The sequence below is a fragment of the Chiloscyllium plagiosum genome, chromosome 15 (genome assembly GCF_004010195.1).
Source record: "Chiloscyllium plagiosum isolate BGI_BamShark_2017 chromosome 15, ASM401019v2, whole genome shotgun sequence".
In the NCBI taxonomy this organism is placed as follows: Eukaryota; Metazoa; Chordata; class Chondrichthyes; order Orectolobiformes; family Hemiscylliidae; genus Chiloscyllium; species Chiloscyllium plagiosum.
Genome location: NC_057724.1, coordinates 65,771,504 through 65,792,742, shown reverse-complemented (window position 1 = coordinate 65,792,742; position 21,239 = coordinate 65,771,504). Strand labels below are relative to the sequence as shown.

The 21,239-nt window shown below is 42.3% G+C and overlaps 1 protein-coding gene and 1 long non-coding RNA gene across 2 annotated transcripts in view; one reads left to right on the top strand and one right to left on the bottom strand.

The window, feature by feature from the left end:
- The first annotated feature begins 1,950 nt into the window (after nucleotides 1-1,950).
- sowahd (sosondowah ankyrin repeat domain family d) lies at nucleotides 1,951-4,617 on the top strand. The gene has a single exon (XM_043705081.1). It carries the CDS (start codon nucleotides 2,262-2,264, stop codon nucleotides 3,303-3,305), a length of 1,044 nt encoding a protein of 347 aa, XP_043561016.1. The 5' UTR covers nucleotides 1,951-2,261; the 3' UTR covers nucleotides 3,306-4,617.
- A 7,842-nt stretch (nucleotides 4,618-12,459) lies between these two features.
- The window catches only part of LOC122557405, a 17,452-nt gene continuing 8,672 nt past the window's right edge, over nucleotides 12,460-21,239 (bottom strand). Inside the window, exon 3 of the long non-coding RNA XR_006313822.1 lies at nucleotides 12,460-12,544. This is a non-coding gene — a long non-coding RNA (uncharacterized LOC122557405). The remainder of the gene's footprint in view (nucleotides 12,545-21,239) is intronic.

Sequence of the window (21,239 nt, the reverse complement as noted above, 5' to 3'; positions counted from 1 at the left end):
ACTTTATAGAGGACTATAAAATAATGAGGGGCATGGATAGGGTGAATAGGTTTTTTCCCCAGAGAAGGGGAGTCCAAAATTAGAAGGCATAGATTTAAGGTGAGAGGGGAAAGATTTAAAAGGGACATAAGGGGCAACTTTTTCATGCAGAAGATGGTGCGTATATGGAATTAACTGCCAGAGGGAGTGGTGGAGGCTGGTACTATAATAACAGCTGAAAGGCATCTGAATGGGTAGATGAATAGGAAAGGTTTAGAGGGATATGGGTAGAAAGTGAGGACTACAGATTCTGGAGATCAGAGTCGAGAGTATAGTGCTGGAAAAGCACAGCAGGTCAGGCAGCATCCGAGGAGCAGGAGAATTGACGTTTTGGGCAAAAGCCCTTCATCAGGAATGAGCTCATTCCTGATGAAGGGCTTATGCCGAAATATCGATTCTCCTACTCCTCAGATGCTGCCTGAACTGCTGTGCTTTTCCAGCACTACACTCTCGACCTAGAGGATATGGGCCAAATACTGGCAAATAGGACTAGCTAGATTATTTAAGGATATCTGATCTGCATGGACAAAGAGTCTGTTTCCATGCTGTACATCTTTGACTCTATGACTCAATGAGTGACACCAAAATTGGTGGTCTAGTGATCGATGAAGATGGCTGTCTCAGAGTACAATGGGACCTTGATCAGATTGGGTCAAGGAGTGGCAGATTGAGTTGAATTTAAGTAAGTGTGAGATGTTGTATTTTGGTAAGGTTAATCAGGGTGGAATTTATACACTTACCGGAAGGGTCCTGGGGAATGTTGCTGAGCAAACAAATCTTAAGGTGCAGGTTCATAGTTCCTTGAAGGTGGAGTTGCAGGTAGACAGGATAGTGAAGAAGATGTTTACTATGCTTGCTTTCTTGGTCAGTTCATGGAGTATAGGAATTGGGAGGTCATATTGCAGCTGTACAGGACATTGATGAGGCCACTTTTGGAATACTGCATTCAATTCTGGTCTCCCTGCTGTAGCAAATGTGTTGTTAAACTTGAAAGGGTGCAGAAAAGATTTTCAAGAATGTTACTGAGATTGGAGGGTTTGAACAATGGGGAAAGGTTGAATAGATTAGGACTATTTTCCCTGGTTGAGGGGTGAATTTGTAGAGCGTTATAAAAAGAGCATGGATAGGGTGAAGCCAAGGTTTTTTTTTCCAGGGTGGGGGACTCCAAAACTAGACTGTATAGGTTTAAGGTGAGACTGGAAAAATTGAAAAAGGACCTAAGAGGCAACATTTTCACTCAGAGGATGGTGAGTGTATGGAATGAGCTGCCAGAGGAATTGGTGGAGGCTGGTGCAATAATAACACATGAAAGGCACCTGGATGGGTACATGAATAGGAGGAGATGAGAGGGATATGGGCCAAATGCTGGCAATTGGGACAAGATCAATTTAGGATTGCTGGTCGGCATGAACGAATTGGGCTGGTGTCCGTTTCCCACGCTCTATGACTCGTTCGTTTTATTTCCTTTTTAATTCTCTGCCTTACTCGTTGCAACGTTCTTTCTATCTTGTGAAGTCTGAACATCTGCATATGATCAATAACAAATAAACTTGCAGCAAGTCTGTAGAACAACGGATGTGCGTATCTGAAGAGGTACGTTTGATTCTATAATTACTTAATTTCGAACCGGATTCTTCTCCCTGTTCGATTAATAAATAGTGTAATCAGACCTTTATTTGTTCCATATCTCTTAGCGAACCTTCTAAACATATTTATATTAAAATTATAATTCAAATCTGTTTCAAAAGTCTGACCGTACTTCTATTTGGTGCAGTGAAGTTTTATTTCGAAGTTACTTCCCGTTATGAGGACTGCACGTGTGTTTATTTTTAAAATGTGAAATTTCAATTCTGTTTTAGGCAGATTTTTTTTTTAAAACTCGTGACTGAGTTTCACTTTAAGAGTCGACGCAGCAGATGACTTTAACGTTACTTATTGGGAATCGGGAAAGATCGGAAGTCCAGTCAGCAGCAGGTGGTGTGTAGATAGGAGAAAAATTCCCTGAGTTAAAGAGAGGTAGGTGTTGTCAGGTTGGCTTGGAGACATTCGGAGCATCGGACGATTTGGTGCCCTATTGGTTGTATACATTTTATGTATGCCTCCAAGGAAGTTCCACGGGGGCGTGGAGTACGTATAGGGCACTGAGGACAGCAGCTTTCTATATTACTTCATCTCAGAGTGTGAGCTTTGGACCAGTGCGGGCAGTGAGAGAGCAGCTCGGCATGTTTGAGAAGCTCGGCGAGTTGAGCCAGAGCCGGTTCCTGGGGGAGGCCAGCCCGACACAGTTTAAGCCGAGCCCCACCTCGGCTTGCAGCGGGAGCCGCGAGGGGCTGAGCTACAGCGTGGTCCTGGAGGATGTGAACCGCCTGTCCCGCCTGCTGGGCCGCTTCTTGAAGACGGCGGAAAGTGCCGGGGGCTCGGCCGGCGTAAAACCGGCGGAGACCTTCCCGCTCAGGAGGCGAGCGGAGGCGGCGGGCGGCCGGGGCTCGCTCAGGAAACGGGAGAGCTTCGGGCGCAAGGGCGGCGCAACCGGGTCGGAAGCGGGAGCCAGGAGGAAGGGCCTGAGGGAACTGATGCTCCGCAATGGCTGGGACGGCTTCGGCGGCATGTGGAGCGCCCACAGCGGCGGGAGGAGCGAGCAGGAGGAGGGGGCGTCCCTATCCTCCTCGGGCTCCCCAGGAGAGGCGCTGGAGTCCCGGGAACATGAGTGGGCGCTGGCGCTGGCGGCCGGGGACTGGGAGGTGATGGAGGCGCTGCTGCTGCAGGAGCCCGCCTTGCTGAACCGCAGGGAGTTTGTGAGCGGCCTGACCGCCGCCCACTGGCTGGCCAAGCGGGGCGACCACCACGGCTTGATGAAGCTGGCGCGCCTGGCGCAGAGCCGCGGCTGGAGCCTGGACCTGAACGCCCGGGCGGCGGGCGGAGGCTACACCGCCCTGCACCTCGCCGCGATGCAGGGCCACCCCATGGTCATCAAGCTGCTGGTGGGCGCCTACGACGCGGACGTCGACGTCCGAGACTACCGCGGCCGCAAAGCCTGGCAGTACCTGGCCGGCGAGACCCCCGCGCAACTCCGGCAGCTGGCCGGCGCTCAGGAGCAGGAGGAGCCGCAACCTCCCCAGCAAGCCCCGGCCCCGGCCCCGGCCCCGCACAGACAACACGACAGTCCGACCAAGAATCGCGAATTCTCCCTGATTCCCTCAGTGCACCGACTCCTGAAACTATCTTCGTGGCAGCGAGAGAAACCAGAAAAGGCTGACTCCAGGTAGAATCAGAGTCTAGGTTAGAGTGGTGCTGGAAAAGCGCAGCAGGTCAGGCAGCATCCGAGGAGCAGGAGCCCTTCATCAGCAATTCGTCAGGTAGAGTCAGGGGGACTCGAACTTAGATCTCATCACCAGATTCCTCCCCCCTCCCTCCGATCAATACTACATAGAGCTGCAGGCAGTATCTTTCAGTTCTGAAGAAGGGTCACCGGACTGAAAACCTGAATTGTTTTTGTTTCTCTCTCGCAGATGCTGCCAGATCTGCTGAGTTTGTCCAACAATTTCTGTTTTTTTTTCGCTGTGTGATCAACTGGCCTTGGTCGCCTGCGTACGGTTTTCCAAAAGTAAAGACGAAACATTGCGGATGCTGGAAATCTGAGTTTAAAAAATGCTGGAGAAATTCAGCGGGTCAGGCGGGGAGAAGAAGTTAACGCTAAGGAACTGCTGTCACAGAATCAACATGACAAATACCAATTCCTTAAAGCCATATAGAACTTTCCACGCCGTTGCTACCCGACCTGTTAAGCTTTTCAGCACTTTTTATTTTATTTTTTTAAAAGTACTTTGTTCTTAAACTCGAAGACAATTTCATAACATGACCTCCTAATATTCGGTACGTTTTCATTTTATAATTGTAATCGAGTTCCTTTGTGGGAATTTTTTTTTTACTTGAGTGAGTGTATTGAGGAGAGAATGCCCGAACGTGTTTTGACAAATGCGGGTGAACTTGGGCAAAGTGTTCATTTCAAACTCTCCCTCATCCTGCCGAAATGTAACTGTAATTTAAGTAACACTTCATATTTCTGATACTGATTTTTGATGTAGTTTTAAAGGAAATCATGAGATCGAACTGTGATACTGTTTGTATTTTGGTCGGTATGTTGTCATCAGAAACAGAGTTGATGGATCAGATTGTAAGATGATCCTGCCTTAACCAGTGTACCATAAACGTGCATTGTCAGTACAATTGTCAGAACATGATTTGTTTAACGCTCAGGTGATGTGAAGATTTAGATTATAGTTTTAACCTTGAGACCGGTTATTACTGTGGAAAAAAGCAAATTACTGCGGATGCTGGAATGTGAAACCGAAAGAGAAAATGCTGGAAAATCCCAGCAGGTCTGGCAGCATCTGTTAAGGAGAGAAAAGAGCTGACGTTTCGCGTCTAACTGACCCTTTGTCAAAGCTTTGTCGAGCTGTGGTATTACTGTGGAAATACTGTTTTGAGTCATTTTTGTTGCTTCTGTGAATTAACGTTTGGTATGAAAATCAGCATTAATAATAGGCAATAAAAGTTGCCAGGTACTGAAAACACGAATATAAGACAGTGATTTTTTTTCCGAGAATAAAATTTGACTGTACTTCAATAAATGCTTTAAAATTAACTTTTCAGTGCAGGTTGTTACTTGTTTTCAACATCTGAGAAAACTGTGGTGTCTGGATGCAAATTAAATGTGAACTATATTTAAATGTCCGTGAACATATTCTCCTCTGCATATCCAACAGCTTTTTGCTGTGAATTTTGACTTCATACAATTCAGATCATAAACATCCCCTCTATTTTCCTTACAAGTTATATATTCCAGTGACTGAGGAGGAGGGAACATAGTTTCGCCTGTTAGTTGTAGTCTCTTCCTTAAAAACAACAGAATTCAGTAAAAGGGCTGTGCATGAGTGCTCTTCATGTGACTGATGCATGACGGCATGTTTCCAATTCCAAATCTCTTATTTCCATATGCATTTCCTGCATTTTCAATTTCCATCCTCTTTCCCACTCCTTTGGGTGCATCTTTCCTGTGCTTTCACCCCATTGGCTGGCTACAGGCTGTTTTGAGCCTTTTCCCTAAATTACTGTAATATCATTTTGGATAGGAAGGGGCTAGATGGATAATGGGCCAGGTGCTGGCAAATGGAACCGGTCGGTATGGACGAGTTGGACCGAAAGATCTGTTTCCGAGCTGTACATCTCTTGACTGTATTCTCGATTGAGCAAATATCGGCTTTTTTTTTCTCCAACTGATTAACAACTCTGTAGTACTTGTCCTACTGTTTAACCCTATTTTAGTCCTGATGTGGTGAACACCTGGAAAGTTAACTTGCTCGTTTCAGCCACTGAAGGACCTGCTGTGTACTTCTAGAATTTTTTAAAACTTGTACATTCACAGTATCTATATTTTTCTATCTATAGACTGGCTCATTGATGTGTTTGTCACAAGTAGTTTTAGTCAGGGAAAAAAATGTGATTAGTCAGGGGCTGTACTGTGGCTCAGTGGTTAACACTGCCTTCATAGCGCCAGGGACCCACAATCGATTCCAGCCATGGGCTCACTCTGTGGAGTTTGCACATTCTCCCCGTGCCTGCGCCGGTTTCCTCCTCCAGTCCAAAGATGTACAGGTTGGGTGGATTGGCCGTGCTAAATTGCCCATGGTGGGCAGACTGGATGGATTAGCTCTGGGAAATGAGGGGTTACGGGGGTGGAGGTGGGGGCGGGTGGGAATGCACTTCGGAGGATCGGTGCAGGCTCGATGGGCTGAATGGCCTCACCGCACTGTAGGGATTCTATGATCCTGTGCCTGAAAATTTAACCAGACATCAGAAGCATAGTAGGCAAAAGTGAGGACAGCAGACGCTGGAAATCAGAGTCTAGATTAGAGTGGTGCTGGAAAAACACAGCAGGTCAGGCAGCATCCCAGGAGCAGGAAAATCGACATTTCGGGCAAAAGCCTTTCATCAGGAATGAATTGTCCAGCATTTCTCACTCTAATTGGGCAATTTATACAGTGTATTCCAGGTCTTTTTTATTGGGTACGTTGTTGCTGTGAAGAAATCCAGATTTCCTTAAGTAGTGGATTTACCACTGTTAGCATTCATAGTGATCTAACGGAGTAATTATTTCAATAGTTAGAGTAACAAATTTACATTATAGCAACTGATGTGAACTGTTAGTTGTATTTCAAGTTCCAGAAATACAGTAATGTTGAATAGCTTTGCTAATTGTTCTCAGGTGTTTGCAGGTCAATACGTAACTCTCTCAAGTAGTGGAACTGCTGTTCATCTGTTAAATCAGTTGGGAGCGGGGGGCGGTTAGGTGGGGAAAGGGATCAGCTTTCTGAAGACTTGAGTGGTTAAGCGGTTTTAGGCCAGCAGGGAATTTTGTAAACCAGGTTAGAGAGTGAACTAGATTTTTATTTGGTGGTTGCAACCACAAATTGCTATGAAATTTACACAATCCAAATCCAATTTGCAATTGCACGCTGACTTTAAATGTACACTGCAAATTTTAGTGACAGTGTAACGGGAAATTACTTAACTAACGTCAAATCTGTGTTGATAGTACATGCTAGGGGTGTCACTGCTTCACGGGGTTACTGTCCCAGTCTGTAATTTAAAAATTTCCACCCGTGTTATGCTATTGATTTTGAATCACTGGCCGTGATAATTGGGTTGCTGGATTTGCGCTTGTGAATGCAGGTCCTTTTCATTCCTCTAAGGCAAATATAAGCAAAACGTTTATAGGTTGGAACTAACCGTACTGCTGATTGATTCTTTGCTAACATTTAACACTTATGTTCATCTAAACTTCAATTTGGGCAACTTAACTTCCTCATGGTTTCACAATATTTGGGAAGGACGAGAAGCCTTTTCAACTTGGCACTGAAGTAATATCTTGTTAAACTGATCTGACCTAAATTCAATTACCAATTTGACTACAACACAATTAAATACATTGCCCAAGTAAAATAGCTTCAATTACACATGCATTATAACTGAAGAAATACTTAATTCTATTTTAGATTATAAGTAGTTTTTGCTTTAAAATATTTAAAGGGGTAAAATAAATTGAGAATATGGAGTTTGATGGATTTATTTCTAAATAAATAAGCTAGAATGACACCTCTCATTGTAACAGTCTTTAGTTTTCACAATTGTTCTGGATGAGTGTTTTGATTGCTGGTTTTATTCATTACAAGAAAAACTGTCAAGGCATCAATATGTAATTTATTGATTTCTGTGTAGATAACTAATATATGCAGTGTTCTTTTTTCAGTCTGGGAATATATCTACCATGCATAGTCATAGAGTCATTAGCATGGAGATAGACCCTTTGGCCCAACTGGTCCCTGCCAAACCACCTAATCCCAAACTAAAATAGTCCCACCTGCCTTGATCCTGGCCAATATCCCTCCAAACCTTTCCTATTCATGTACATATCCAAATGCCTTTGAAATGTTGTAATTGTACCCACATCCACCACTTCCACAGGAAGTTCATTCCACATGCAAACCACCCTCTGTAAAAAAAAAAATAAATTGCCCCCATGTCTTTTTAAAAAATGTTTCTCATCCCACTTTAAAAAGGTACCCCCTCAACTTGAAATCCTAGGGAAAAGACAACTATCATTTAACTCTATCTATACCCCTCATTATTTTATAAGCATCTATGAGATTGCCTCTCAACTTCCTACCCTCCAGTGAAAAAAGTCCCAGCCTATCCAACCTTTCTCTTTATAAGTCAAACCTTCCATATCTAGCAACATCCTGGTTAAAATTTTTCTGAACCCTCTCCAGGTTAATAATATTGTGCCTATAACTGGGCAATCGGAACTGGAAAATTGAGAGGGGAAAAAAATGAGAGGGATGGTTGGAGAAGGGAATGGAAAGAGGGTGACAGAGGTTGGTGGGGAAGAAAGAAATATCTGTATGGAGAATGGGATACATGATCACCAGCAAAGTGATTAAGGACATACAGTAACATTCAATTGCAGAGGGAAATACATTTTCCAGATCACCAGTTATTAGTTACAACTTGACAATATTATTAATTGCATTATATCCCTAAATAAGAAATTAGCCACATATGAAATAACAATTGTAAGGGTTACTTCTCCTTCTCTAACCAGATAGTTTTGAATGCTTAAGCTGAAATACTTAACAGAGTCATAGAGCACGGAAACAGACCCTTCAGTTCAACTTGTCCATGCCGACCATGTTTCCCAAGCTAAACTAGTCCCACTTGCCTACATATCCTATAAGTAACTGATATTCATGCTTTCACTTCAAAAAATACCGCCTAGTCTTTTTGAGGAATAGGGAATTAATCGATGTGTTTTTTTAAGGAAAATCTGAATTTGGTTTAAGAATCACAGTGGGAAGACCATTGATACCATGATGCTATAGCTTCCACTCTCTTGCATTGCTATGGTAACAATCTTAAACATTTTAAAGATAAAATTCTGTAATAGAACATTTTGTTGGAAGTTCTTCTATTAACAGAATATTAAAACTTTCTATGTATTAGAAATTGTTGAGGTGAAACTAGAGCACTACTTATGAATATATATTATGTGTAGTGTTAATTAGATTAGATTCTGCTATAGCAAGAATGTTAGTATGAACTGAGAACTGTTACTTATAATATTACACTGGAGACCAGAAAAATAACATTATATTTGTATATTGTCATGACTGTAATAAAAGCGATTCTCTCAGTACTTCACATGAGCATTGCAAGACAGGCACAGTGCTATGGAAGGTGATCTTATGGCAAGTGTCTAAAACTTGCTTAAAAAGAGAGGGGTTTTTAAGGAGCGTTGTAAAGAGTTACGATGGAGATAAGTAAGAGAGAGAGTTAGGGAAATAATTCTAAGGCTTTGGGGCTAAAGCAACCGAAGGAACAGTTATTAATGACATAGTGATTAAAATTAAGGCGACCTAATAGGCCAGAATTGGAGGAACCAAAAATACTGCAGATGCTGTAAATCAGAAACAATAACAGAAATTACTGGAAAAGCTCAGCAGGTCTGGCAGCATCAGAGTTAATGTTTCGGGTCTAGTGACCCTTCCTCAGAACCGATGCTAGCTAGGAAAATGTCAATTCTTTTGCAGAAGATCGGGTGAGGGGAAGGGGTAGGAAGTAAATGATAGGTGGAGATAGAGCCCAAAGAGAAAAGAACAGTTGGACAGACAAAGGGGTCGATAACAATCTGGCTAGAATGGTGAATAGCAGTTAATGGAGACTGTTAGTGGCTAACTGTTAGTGGTGACTGGTAGTGCGTAATGATAGATGATGTGATAATAAGGCCTGGAATGTGGGGTTGGGGGCTAGGACTCGGGAGAGTTCATACCCTAAAATTATTGAACTCTATATTGAGTCTGGGTTCCCAAGCAGTAAATGAAGTGTTGTTCTTCCAGCTTGCACTGAGCTTCACTGGAGCATTACAGCAAGCCTGAGACAGCGATGTTAGCCAGGGAGCACAGTGGTGTGTTAAAGTGGCAGGCAACTGGAAGCTCAGGGTTCCCCAACCCCACATAATTCACTTCCACTTCCTTCCAAACATCAAACAGGACTGAACTACAACAGCAACCACCCAAACACACACAAGAGAAGCTGCATTAGGACTCTGTTCAAAAGGGCTACAACACACTGCAGCACTCTTGACCTAAGAAGGGAAGAAGAACACCTCTACAGACTATTCGCCAAGAACAGATATCCCTGCAACTTCACCTATAGATGTCTCACAGACAAACAAGGACATGCCACGACCTAACTCTCTAGTCATGCTACCTTACATAAAACAGTGTAACGGAACTGACAGCAAGACTTCTCCAACCACTGGGATTCATGACACCCCATAAACCAACAGCCACTCTTAGGCAACAACTCACCAGGACAAAAGATCCCTACACCCATCATGTGCAAGGTGAACACAATTTACAGGATTCCACACAAAGACTGCAAGAAACACTATACAGTATAGGGCAACCAGGTAGACAACTAGAAATCCACATCCGTGAACACCAACTCACCACTAAATGCCACGACCACCTGTCCCTCCTACAACACACACACACACGTACAACTGGAACAATACAATGATTACAGGACAAACCAGCAGAGGCCAGAGAATTCCTCAAAGCATAGCACTCATCCACAGACTCCATTGACAAACACATAAACCCAGACCAAATATACCAGCCACGACAATGAACAGCTGGAAAGAGCAAGTGGAAGCAGCAGGAACAGAACCAAATAAATTCTAGAAGGCACAGTACAGCAGTGCTTCACAGAAGGCTCCAAAACACTCAATATGTCACCTAGACAGGGGACAAAATGTCTGAAAAATCAACGTACATACCTACAACTATGATACTTGAGCTACAAATCTTTACGTGAGCCTTGAATATCATTTCTCTGGGGGGAAATACTGCATTGACATGGCACCAAAAGAACATGTACAGCCAATTAAGTAATTTTTCTGTACACTGTTTGTAATTTTGGAACTCCCCAGATTTAGTCATCCTTAATTTTAACCAAACAGCTCAGACCTAAATATATTCCAACCTCAATGTCAGCAAGACAAATCTGTAGATCAAATGACAATGGAATGTTTAGGCTAATAAAATCTGCAGTGACAGTAATTGAGGAAAATGCATTAAATATTGTGGCATCAGAACAAACTTCTTTTTGTGTACAGGATATACCTAGGCAGTTTCCCATTTTGTCGAGTAGATGCCAATGTTGTAGTAGTACTGGAACAGTTTGGCTAGCAGTGTGGCAATTTCTGGAGAAGAATTCTTCGTGTTATTTCCAGAATGCTGTCAGGACTCATACCCTTTACAGTGTCCAGTGTCTCCAATCATTTCTTGATATCACCTAGAGTGAATTAAATTGGCTCACAAGTGCAAAGTCTGAATTGCAAAGAGAATTTGGAGTTCTAGTCCAGGATTCTCTCAAGGTAAACTTGCAGGTTGAGTCAGTAGTTAGGAAGGCAAATTCAATTATGGCATTTATTTCAAGAGGACATGAATATAAAAGGCAGGGATGCACTTCTGAGTCTCCATAAGGCTCTAGTCAGGCCACATTTGGAGTATTATGCATCGTTTTGGGTCGCATGTTTCAGGAAGGATGTACTGGCCCTGGAGCATGTTCAGAGGAGGGTCATAAGAATGGTCTCAGGAATGAACAGCTTAACGTATAAGGTACATTTGAGGACTCAGGGTCGATATTCAATGAAGTTTAGAAGGATGGGGGGGGGATCTAATTGAAACATACAGAATACTGAATGGCCTGGATGGAGTTCATGTTGGGAAGATGTTTCCATTGGTAGGAGAGATGAGGACCCAAGGGCACAGCCTTAGAGTAAAGGGAAGACCTTTTGGAACAAAGACAAAGAAATGTCTTCAGCCAGAGTGTGATGAATCTACGGAATTCATCGCCACTGAAGGCTGTGGAGGCCAGGTCTTTGACTATATTTAAGATAAAGATAGATAGGTTCTTGAGTTTCTCGACCCTATTATCCTGCTTTCTGCCCATTACCCTTGATACTCATCAGCCATGATTGAATGGCAGAGCAGAATTAATGGGTTGAATGGCCTAATTTCTGCTCCTATATCTTACGGTCTTATGGAAACTGGCATCTGTGATGCTGGGGACCCCTGGAGGTTGAAATAGATTAAACATTTGACAGTTCTCGTTGAAGATTGTTGAGAATGCTTCAGTGTCCTCTTTGTACGGATGAGCTGGACTTGTCCTTCATTGAGGATGGGCATATTTGTGAAGACTCCTCCTGCAGTGAATTGTTTACTTCTCCACTACCATTCACAGTTAAATTTAGCAGAGTTGCAGAGCTAAGATCTGATCCATTGGTTGTGGGATCACTTAGCTCTCACACTTGCTGCTTCCACTGTCTCACATGCAAAAAGTCATATTTTGTAGCTTCACCAGGTTGACACCTTACTTTAAGATGTGCCTTGTGCTGCTCCTGGCATTCCCTCCTGCACTTTCCATTCAACCAGGGTTGAACTCTTGTTTGGTGGTAATGGTAGAGTCGGGATTATGCTGAACTATGACATTGCGGACTGTACGAAAGTACTGTTCTGGTGATACTACTGGTTCATTACACCTCACTGATGTACAGTCTTGCAGACTTTAACATCACTTACATTTATTCCATATCAAATGAAAGATTGGGTACTCCAAGTCAACTTACTCTCTCCTTTTGTAATGTAAAAATGCCTTTAGAAATGAACTAATAGGACGATAAGAAAATAATTTAGCTTATCATGACTATTCGAGTCAATTTATTCAGCAGATTTGAACACAGCAGACTCAACTCCAGTCTGTAGCTGAGTTAGAAGATCTCAGCCAAGGTAGTAATAGGGGAAAATCAGTCAGGATTCTTACTCTTCAGCAATTGTGTTGGAAGACTTTTTCTGCAGGTTCAATCCAGGAAGCTTTGAATTACCTGTAAATAACCCAAGAGTGGAAAATCCTAATGCCAGTACAGAACATTAACATGTACAACACAGCTACCATCAACAGCAGCATAAACAGAAATCTCTGGAAGCATCTCTGGAGAGAAATCAGAGTTAACGTTTCAGGTTGAATGATCCTTCCTCAGAACATATACAAGTTAGGAGTAGTATTAGGCCATTAGCTTGATTTCATTCAATAAGATCATAGAGTCATGCAAATAGACCCTTCAGTTCAACCAATCCATGCCAAACTTAATCCAAAACTAAACTAGCCCACTGGCCTATCCCTCCAAACCTTACATATGCAAATATTTAACCAAATATATTTTAAACGCTGTAATTGTACCCACATCCACCACTTCCTCAGGTAGTTCATTCCACACATGATCCACCTTCTGTGTAACTCTTGTCTTTTTTTAAAATCTTACCGTAAAATGTACCCCTTAGTCTTGAAACATCCCATCTTGGGCAAAAGACAATGACTATCAACTCTATCCCTCTCATTATTTTATAAACTTCTATGAGGTCACCTGTCAACCTCCTACGCTCCAGTCCCTGCCCATTCAGCCTTTCTTTATAATTCTAGCTTCCATATGCAGCAACATCCTGGTAAATCTCTTCTGAACTCTCTCCAGTTTAAATAATATCCTTCCTATGACTGGATGACCAGAACTGGACACTATATTCCAGAAAAGGCCTCAATGTCCTGTACGATTTCAAAATGACTTCCTAACTCCTTTACTCAAAGGACTGAGCAATGAAAGCAAACATGCTAAACGCCTTATTAATCAACCTGTTGAAGTTTGTGTCACATAAAATGGACCTAAACCTCAATGTTTCTTGTTCCATAACACTACCCAAGGCCCTACCGTTAATTATACAAGTTCTACCCTCATTTGTTTTACAAAAATGCAATACCTCACATTTATCCAGGTTGAACTCCATCTGCCATTTTTCAGCCCATTGACCAATTTGATCAAGGTCCCTTTGAAATCTGAGAAAACTTTTTTTTACCATTTACTGTGCCATCAATTTTGGTGTTGTCTGCAAACTTACTAACCATACCTTCTATACTTTCATCCAAATTATTATGTCAAGCACCTCACCCATAGTTATAGATGATGCAAACATTTCTGCAAGGAGTCTCACAATTTCCACCCTTACTTCCCAAAACATTGTCTGATACATTAGATCAGGTCCCGGAGACTTATCCGTCTTTATATTCTAAGACCTCCAGAACTTCCATTTCAGTAATGTGAACTGTTTTTGAAACATCAAAATTCATTCCTCTGTATTCTCTGGACTCCATTTCTTTCTCCACAGTGACTAGGCCAAACCACTCAAAACATTCTTAAGCAAGCAACCCAGACCGTAACTTTGCAATTTGTTTAGGTAAGTGTAGATTGAAAATTACCTGGATTAAGTTAAAAATCACACAACACCAGGTTATAGTCCAACAGGTTTAATTGGAGTGTGCTTCCAATTAAACCTGTTGTACTATAACCTGGTGTTGTGTGATTTTTAACTTTGTACACCCCAGTCCAACACCGGCATCTCCGAATCATACCTGGATTAAGTTAGCTAGGTTGACTACTAGATTTTAAAACAGAAAAAAATTTATTCACAAAATTACACAACAAAACACAATGAACAGAATAAAGAGCCCCTACAGAGCTCAGTCTATCCAAACTAGACTTAATTATGCTGTTCTGAATATACACAACAGTCCCAGTAAGCAAACTCCCTTTAAAAAAAACAGTATAAATGGAACACAGAAAGAGAGACAGAGAATTTCCACACAGCTTCCTGTTGAACTCCTCACCAGTTCAAGACTGAACTAAACTGCCCAGCTCAGCTAGAGAGCTGACCACTCCCCTTTCATTATACAGGTCACTTCTAAAACATGACCACTTTGGCCTGAAGTCTCATCTGTTTATATATAAACAAAAGGCCTCTCAAAATCCTTTTCATCTCTGTTCCAAACCAGTCTGATCGGAGCCCAGCATGGTTTATTATCGCACTGAAAGAAATCAAGGACAGAGTCTCCTTGAGCTAAGGAACAACTTTTAGAAAAAAAAGGAACTAGCTTCGTGACAACAGTAAAAACTAACACAAAATATTCATGTAGCATCTCTCCCATCTCCTGGGGTTCAACACAAAGATGACCTCCTTGATCTCGAAGTGATGCAATAGTGGTTACTCTCCCTCCCCACAATGACAAATTCAATGAACTCTACTTCCACCTGCTCTTTTGGGATGAGTGTTCAAAAGAAGAGTAAAAACATAATGAAAATTGGAACCACAAGAATTCAGAGCTTTAGGATAGCAAGGGAGAAAATTGTAATATGAAAAGATAGATAACACTGACCATTACTAAATTAATATTCAGCCATTCTGCACAATATATGTTGCTGCTGGTCACTATTAAGTACAAAATTGTTCACAAATTTATAGTTGTTGTAAAAGAAAAGCAGTAAATCTAAACAGAGTTTTCAATAACTTGTTTACAGTGCAGCTGTAATATCAGCTTGATGCTAACGAAGAACCGCTCTGAATTAGGGTTTGTTATTGGATGCCCATCTACTTGCATCAGTGGTATCAATCACAACCTTTTTAAAAATGGAATTTGGCTCCTACCACTCTGGTATGTGTGTCGCAATGACATTCCCTCTCAATGGCAAAGAAACCATAGGCTGAATACCATGTTCCATCTTCCCTCAGCTAATGAACCGATGTACCTCCTTTTTGAACAACAGTTGGAGGAAGCACGGAGGGTAGCAAGGGTGCAGAACACTGGTTGAGTTCTAAAGGCCTTTGTTGCTAGACCCGGTCTGAGGCAGGTAGTGAGCAAACCAAGGAGGAAAAAACATACTTGACCTCATCATCACCAAGCTTGCACTTGCATCTATCTATGACAGTATCATTAAGAGTGGCCACCCCACAGTCCTTGTGCAGACAAAGTCAGTTTTCATATTGCTAAAATCCTCCATTACATTGTGTGACATTATCACTATGCTAAATGGGATAGACTTCAAACAGTTCTAGCAACTCAAAACTGGCATCCATGAGGATTGGTGGGCCATTAGTAGCAATGACCCTGCATATCTCCCACTCTGCCATTGACATCAAGCCAGGGGAATCAATGAAGAGGGCAGGAGTGTATGCCATGCCATACTGACCATCTCATTTGGATTGACAGCATTGTTCCATCATTATTGCTGGGTCAAAATTAGAAGCACATACTTCCCAACACAACTGTGGGAATACCTTCACCACATCGACTGTAGCAGTCAAACTGAGAGGTCCACCAACATCTCTTTAAAGCGAACTAAGGAGAAATAAGAAATTACCTTGTTTTGGAAGGTCATCTATTGTGCTTGTGGGTATGTTTGTCGAGCTGGGAATTTGATTTGCAGACGTTTCCTCCCCTGTCTGGGTAACATCTTCAGTGCTTTGGAGCCTCTTGTGAAGCATTGCTGTACTGTGTCTTCTGGAATTTATTTAGTTCTGTTTTTGCTGCTTCCACTCGTTCATTGTAGTGGCGGGTATATTGGGTTTAGGTCTATGTGTTTGTTGATGGAGTCCATGGATGAATGCTATGCTTCTAGAAATTCTCTGGCTGTCCTCTGTTTGGTGAGTCCAATGATCATTGTGTTGTCCCAGTCGAATTTGTGGTCCTTGTCATGTGTGTGTGTGGCTACGAGGGACAGCTGCTTGTGGCGTTTAGTGGCCAGTTGGTGTTAGTGGATGCGGATTGCTAGTTGTCTGCCTATTTCCCCTATATAGTGTTTGCTGCAATCTTTGCTAGGAATCCTATAAATTAGGTTTGCCTTGCAGATGATTGGTATAGGGTCTTTTGCTTTGGTGAGTTGTTGTCTGAGCGTGGCTGTCGGTTTATGGGCTGTCATGAATCCCAGTGGTCGGAGAAGTCTGCCTGTCAGTTCAGGGACATTTTTATGTAAGGTAGCGTGGATCGTGAGTTAGGTTATGGCATGCCCTCATTGCGTTGTTTGTCTATTAGGCATCTGCAGATGAAGTTGCAGGCAAATATTCTATAGGGGTGTTCTTTTTCTTCCCTTCGTAGGTCTGGAGTGCTGCAGTGTGTTGTAGCTCTTTTGAACAGGGTCCTAATGCAGCTTCTCTGGTGTGTGTTTGGGTGGCGGAGTTGCTGTTGTAGTTCAGGACCTGGTCGGTGTGTGTGGCTTTCCTGTACACTTTTGTGGTACATTCACCATTCTGCAGATTAACTTCCCAGCTCTGCGAACATACTTACAACTACAACAACCGGTACCCGAGCTACAAATCCTAGCTCATCTCTATCAAGAGTGAATAATAGTGTAGACACAAAGGGCTGAATAGCCTCTTTCTGCGGTGTAACGTTTTCCTAGTTTTGACGAAAAGAATTACTATTTGAGATTCGTCTCAACCACAGCTGGCTTTCTTGCTTCCTTTTTTTTTAAAAAACCTCTCACGTCTAGAATTCCCACCACAATGTCAGAAGCAATCACAATGCTGAAAATTAGCTTGCTATACTGAAATCCCAGCTGCGTAGATTGAGAGGATTATGCAACAACATTCTAGTCATGCAATAAAACAGGTGTCCAACAGCAGTAACTAATACAGGAACCAACTATCCAAAAATGCTGAATAAATCAACCATTAAAAACTAGGTAAAAACTCAAATACATGCTTCAAACCTAAAATTCCAAAAGGCTAAAACAGAAAATCCCAGTCGTGACTTGTTCATACTTGTGATTGAATAACTAAATAACTAATTAACTTAAACTAGTCCTTAACAAGGCATTGTAATAAAAACTGAATTCCTGAGGAAACAAATTTAAATCAAAATATTATTTCAGTTGATGATGGTGCACTCCTCAGCCCATCAGACACAGAGGGTCCCAAGTATACAGTGGACACCATGTGCTCCCTCTCCAGGTCATTCATTATGAACCTGACCATGGGGGAGAGGCAGACAGTTAGTCTAATAATCCCTGCCATGGCCCACTCCCTTAACCTGTTAATGACTACAGGGTTATGCTCCTACCACCCCTTTTCCCCCCACTAACACTGAGTGGCCAAAGATTTGGAGCATGGGGCTGAATTGCAACCAGAAAAGTACCTTAAAAAAAAGTGTAACCTCGTGCAACCAGTACGCATGTGGAATGTGAAACATGGACCTAGGGGAGAGCACCTGGTTTTCATTGGCAAGTAGTACTGAAGGAATAGGCAGGTGGAACAGATTGTAGAATTTGGTAGAGGATCAATTTGCACCAGATTGTATAACATTAGAACTCATTTTTTTGTGAGGCTTCCAAAAAACTTAAAAACCTTTCCCCTTTTACTGATCTTGGAATCTTGCAATCCCTGCACTCAGGCCAACTGAACAATGATCTGATGAAAAACCACCTGATGAAGGAGTGGCGCTCCGAAAGCTAGTGCTTCCAATTAAACCTATTGGACTATAACCTGGTGTTGTGTGATTTTTAACTTTGAACAATGAGAGTGAGCTTCCAGCACGCACTGTATCATTGAATTAGTCCTAAAGAATGCAGCTGAAGTGAGATAACTGTTGGGGGTATATTAAAGGCAGACTTGCAAAGCAAATAGATTGGCAAAGTGAAACAGTATTAACAATGGGACATGTCTTCATCTTTAAGTCTGTCACTTCTAAATGGCTTAAGAATTAGAGCAACTTTGACCAGATAAGTTTTGTGGAAATACTGATTTAAGTATTTGTCTAAGCTTTTTTGAATAAGTATTCACACACATACAAGCCTGGAATGGTTACATTGAAGGAGAAATTGCAAACAAATTAAACTTTTAAAAAGGCAGTGGCATTTAAAGTGGAAAACACAATGCAAGAACAGCCACACGTAGAAAAGAAAAATCAGCAAGTTTTTGGACATATTTAAACAAAAGACTCAGGAAGCCCAAAGATCAACTGCTCTCCACCAGAGGAAATGTGGGCTCGCTATCTAAATGAAAAGCCAAAGAGAAGAATGACTCAGAGGTGCCGGTGGAACTACTACCTTTCGGAGCACTGCTCCTTCATCAGGTGGTTGTGCAGTATAAGATCGTAAGACATAGAATTCATAGCAAAAGTTTACAGTGTGATGCAACTGAAATGATATATTGAAAAATACCTGGATTGTTTGTTAAGTCTGTTATCTTTTAGAATGACCATGTGTGTTTCAGTTCTTCCGTATGTAAATCCCAGAACTAATTTTTTAAAGTTACATTCTCAAGTGAACTTTAACAATAAGTCCCACGTCGCCTCAGATAATGCATTGAAGGTGTGAGGTTAAATTCTGTCTGTGCCCCAACGTTCAGACGGATTTCTAAAAAATGGATTTACAGAATCTTACATGGACTCATGCAGTTTTTGAGCAAAATATAACATAATTCTGCAAGTACAAATTCACCCTGCAAACCTATGTGTGTGTGTGCACAGGGTGGGTGTGTGTGTGTGTGTACATGTATATGTGTGAAAGTGTAAAGGAATAAAAGTCTATTAGAGGGTACGTTTGTGTGTGGAGGGGTGTAGTGTCAGCATATGAGAAAGAGAATATATATGCATGTGTGTTTGTTTGTGTGGGTTTCTGTGCATCTATGTCTGTCTGTCTGTCTGTCTGTATATAGTGCAGTGGGTCACTTGTAGTGTGACATGAACCTCAGGTCCCAGTTGAGGCCATCCTCATGGATACCAAAGTTAGCTATCAGCCTCTACTCGGCCATTCTGTGGTGTTGCTTGTCCTGAAGTTCACCTTGGAGGATGGTCACCCGAAGATCCGAGGCTGAATGTCCCAGACTGCTGAAGTGTTCCCTGACTGGGAGGGAACACTCCTGGCTGGTGATTGTTGCGCAGTGTCAACTTATCTGTTGGTGTAGCCTCTGCTCGGCTTCACCAATGTATCATGCCTCAGGGCATCCTTGCCTGCAATGCAAGAGATAGACAATGTTGGCCGTGTCACATGATTACCTGCCACGTATATGGTGGGTGGTGTTTCCACATGTAATGGTGGTATCCGTGTCAACAGTGACACGCTTTGCAGTGGCTGCTGTGACAGGGTTGTATGGTGTCCGGAAAGCCAGGCAGTTTGCTGCAGACAATGATCATATGAGGTTTGATGGCTGTTTAAAAGGTGAGAAGTGGAGATGTGGGAAGGTCTTAGTTAGGTACTCATCCTCACTGATAATGTGTTGCAGGTTGCAAAGAACATGACGTAGTTTTTTGGCTCCTGGGAAGTACTGGACAACGAAGGATACCTGTTGTTTGCAGCTCATTACAGTTTCTAGCGGTGGCACATCGGAACTAGCAGTCGATAAGTTGAGCATTGTATCCCGTTCATCTGAGACCTTGGGTTAATGTCACACTAGAGGTGACCCCACTGCATTATACACACACACACACACACACACACACTCCTACAGACCAATACACTCACACAGAACTCTCATACACAAGCTCTCTCGCATACGCTTACATATACACACTCCCTATCACAGACTTATAACCCTTTACACTCACACACATACACATGCACACAGATACAAATTTGTGCAGTAACTTTGTACTTGCAGAATTACATTTTATTTTGCTCAAAAGGTGCATGAATCCAAGTAAGATTCTGTAAATCTCTTTATTAGAAATAGAATCAGTCTGAACACTGGGGCACAGACAGACAGACTTTAATCTCACACCTTCAATACATTAACAATAGGTGCCATGTCATCTCAGATAAAGTTCTCCAGAATGTAACTTTAAAAATAGTTCTGGGATTTACATATGAAAGAATGAAACCAACATTATCATTCTAAAAAAATGAGAGACTGAACAAACAATCCAGGTCTTTTTCAATATATCATTTCAGTTGCATCACACTGCAAACCTTTGCAATAAATTCTATGTCTCATGATCTTATACTCCACAACCACCTGATGAAAGAGCAGTGCTTCGAAAGCTAATGCTTCCAAATAAACCTATTGGACCATAACCTGGCCATAGAGTCAGAGATGTAAAGCATGGAAACAGACCCTTCAGTCCAACCCATCCATGGCGATCAGCTATCCCAACCCAATCTCGTCCCACCTGCCAGCACCCGGCCCATATCCCTCCAAACCCTTCCTATTCGTATACCCATCCAAAAGCCTCTTAAATGTTGCAATTGTACCAGCCTCCACCACATCCTCTGGCAGCTCATTCCATACATGTACCACCCTCTGCGTGAAAAAATTTCCCCTTAGGTCTCTTTTATATCTTTCCACTCTCACCCTAAACCTATGCCGTCTAGTTCTGGACTCCCCCACCCCAGGGAAAAGACTTTCTCTGTTTGTCCTATCCATGCCCTTCATGATTTTGTAAACCTTTATATGGTCATCCCTCAACCTCCGACGCTCCAGGGAAAACAGCCTCAACCTGTTCAGCCTCTCCCGATAGCTCAAATCCTCCAACCCTGGCAACATCCTTGAAAGGGTTTCAGAAAAGAATTACAAGTTTCACAACATCTTTCCGATTGGAAGGAGACCAGAATTTCACACAATATTCCAACAGTGGCCTAACCAATATCCTATATAGCCACAACATGACCTCCCAACTCCTGTACTCAATACTCTGACCAATAAAGGAAAGCATACCAAACACCTTCTTCACTATCCTATCTACCTGCGACTCCACTTTCAAGG

What these genes read in the sequence shown, in the direction of transcription:
- sowahd (XM_043705081.1), top strand. Translation starts at nt 2,262, where the DNA reads ATGTTTGAGAAGCTCGGCGAGTTGAGCCAGAGCCGGTTCCTGGGGGAG.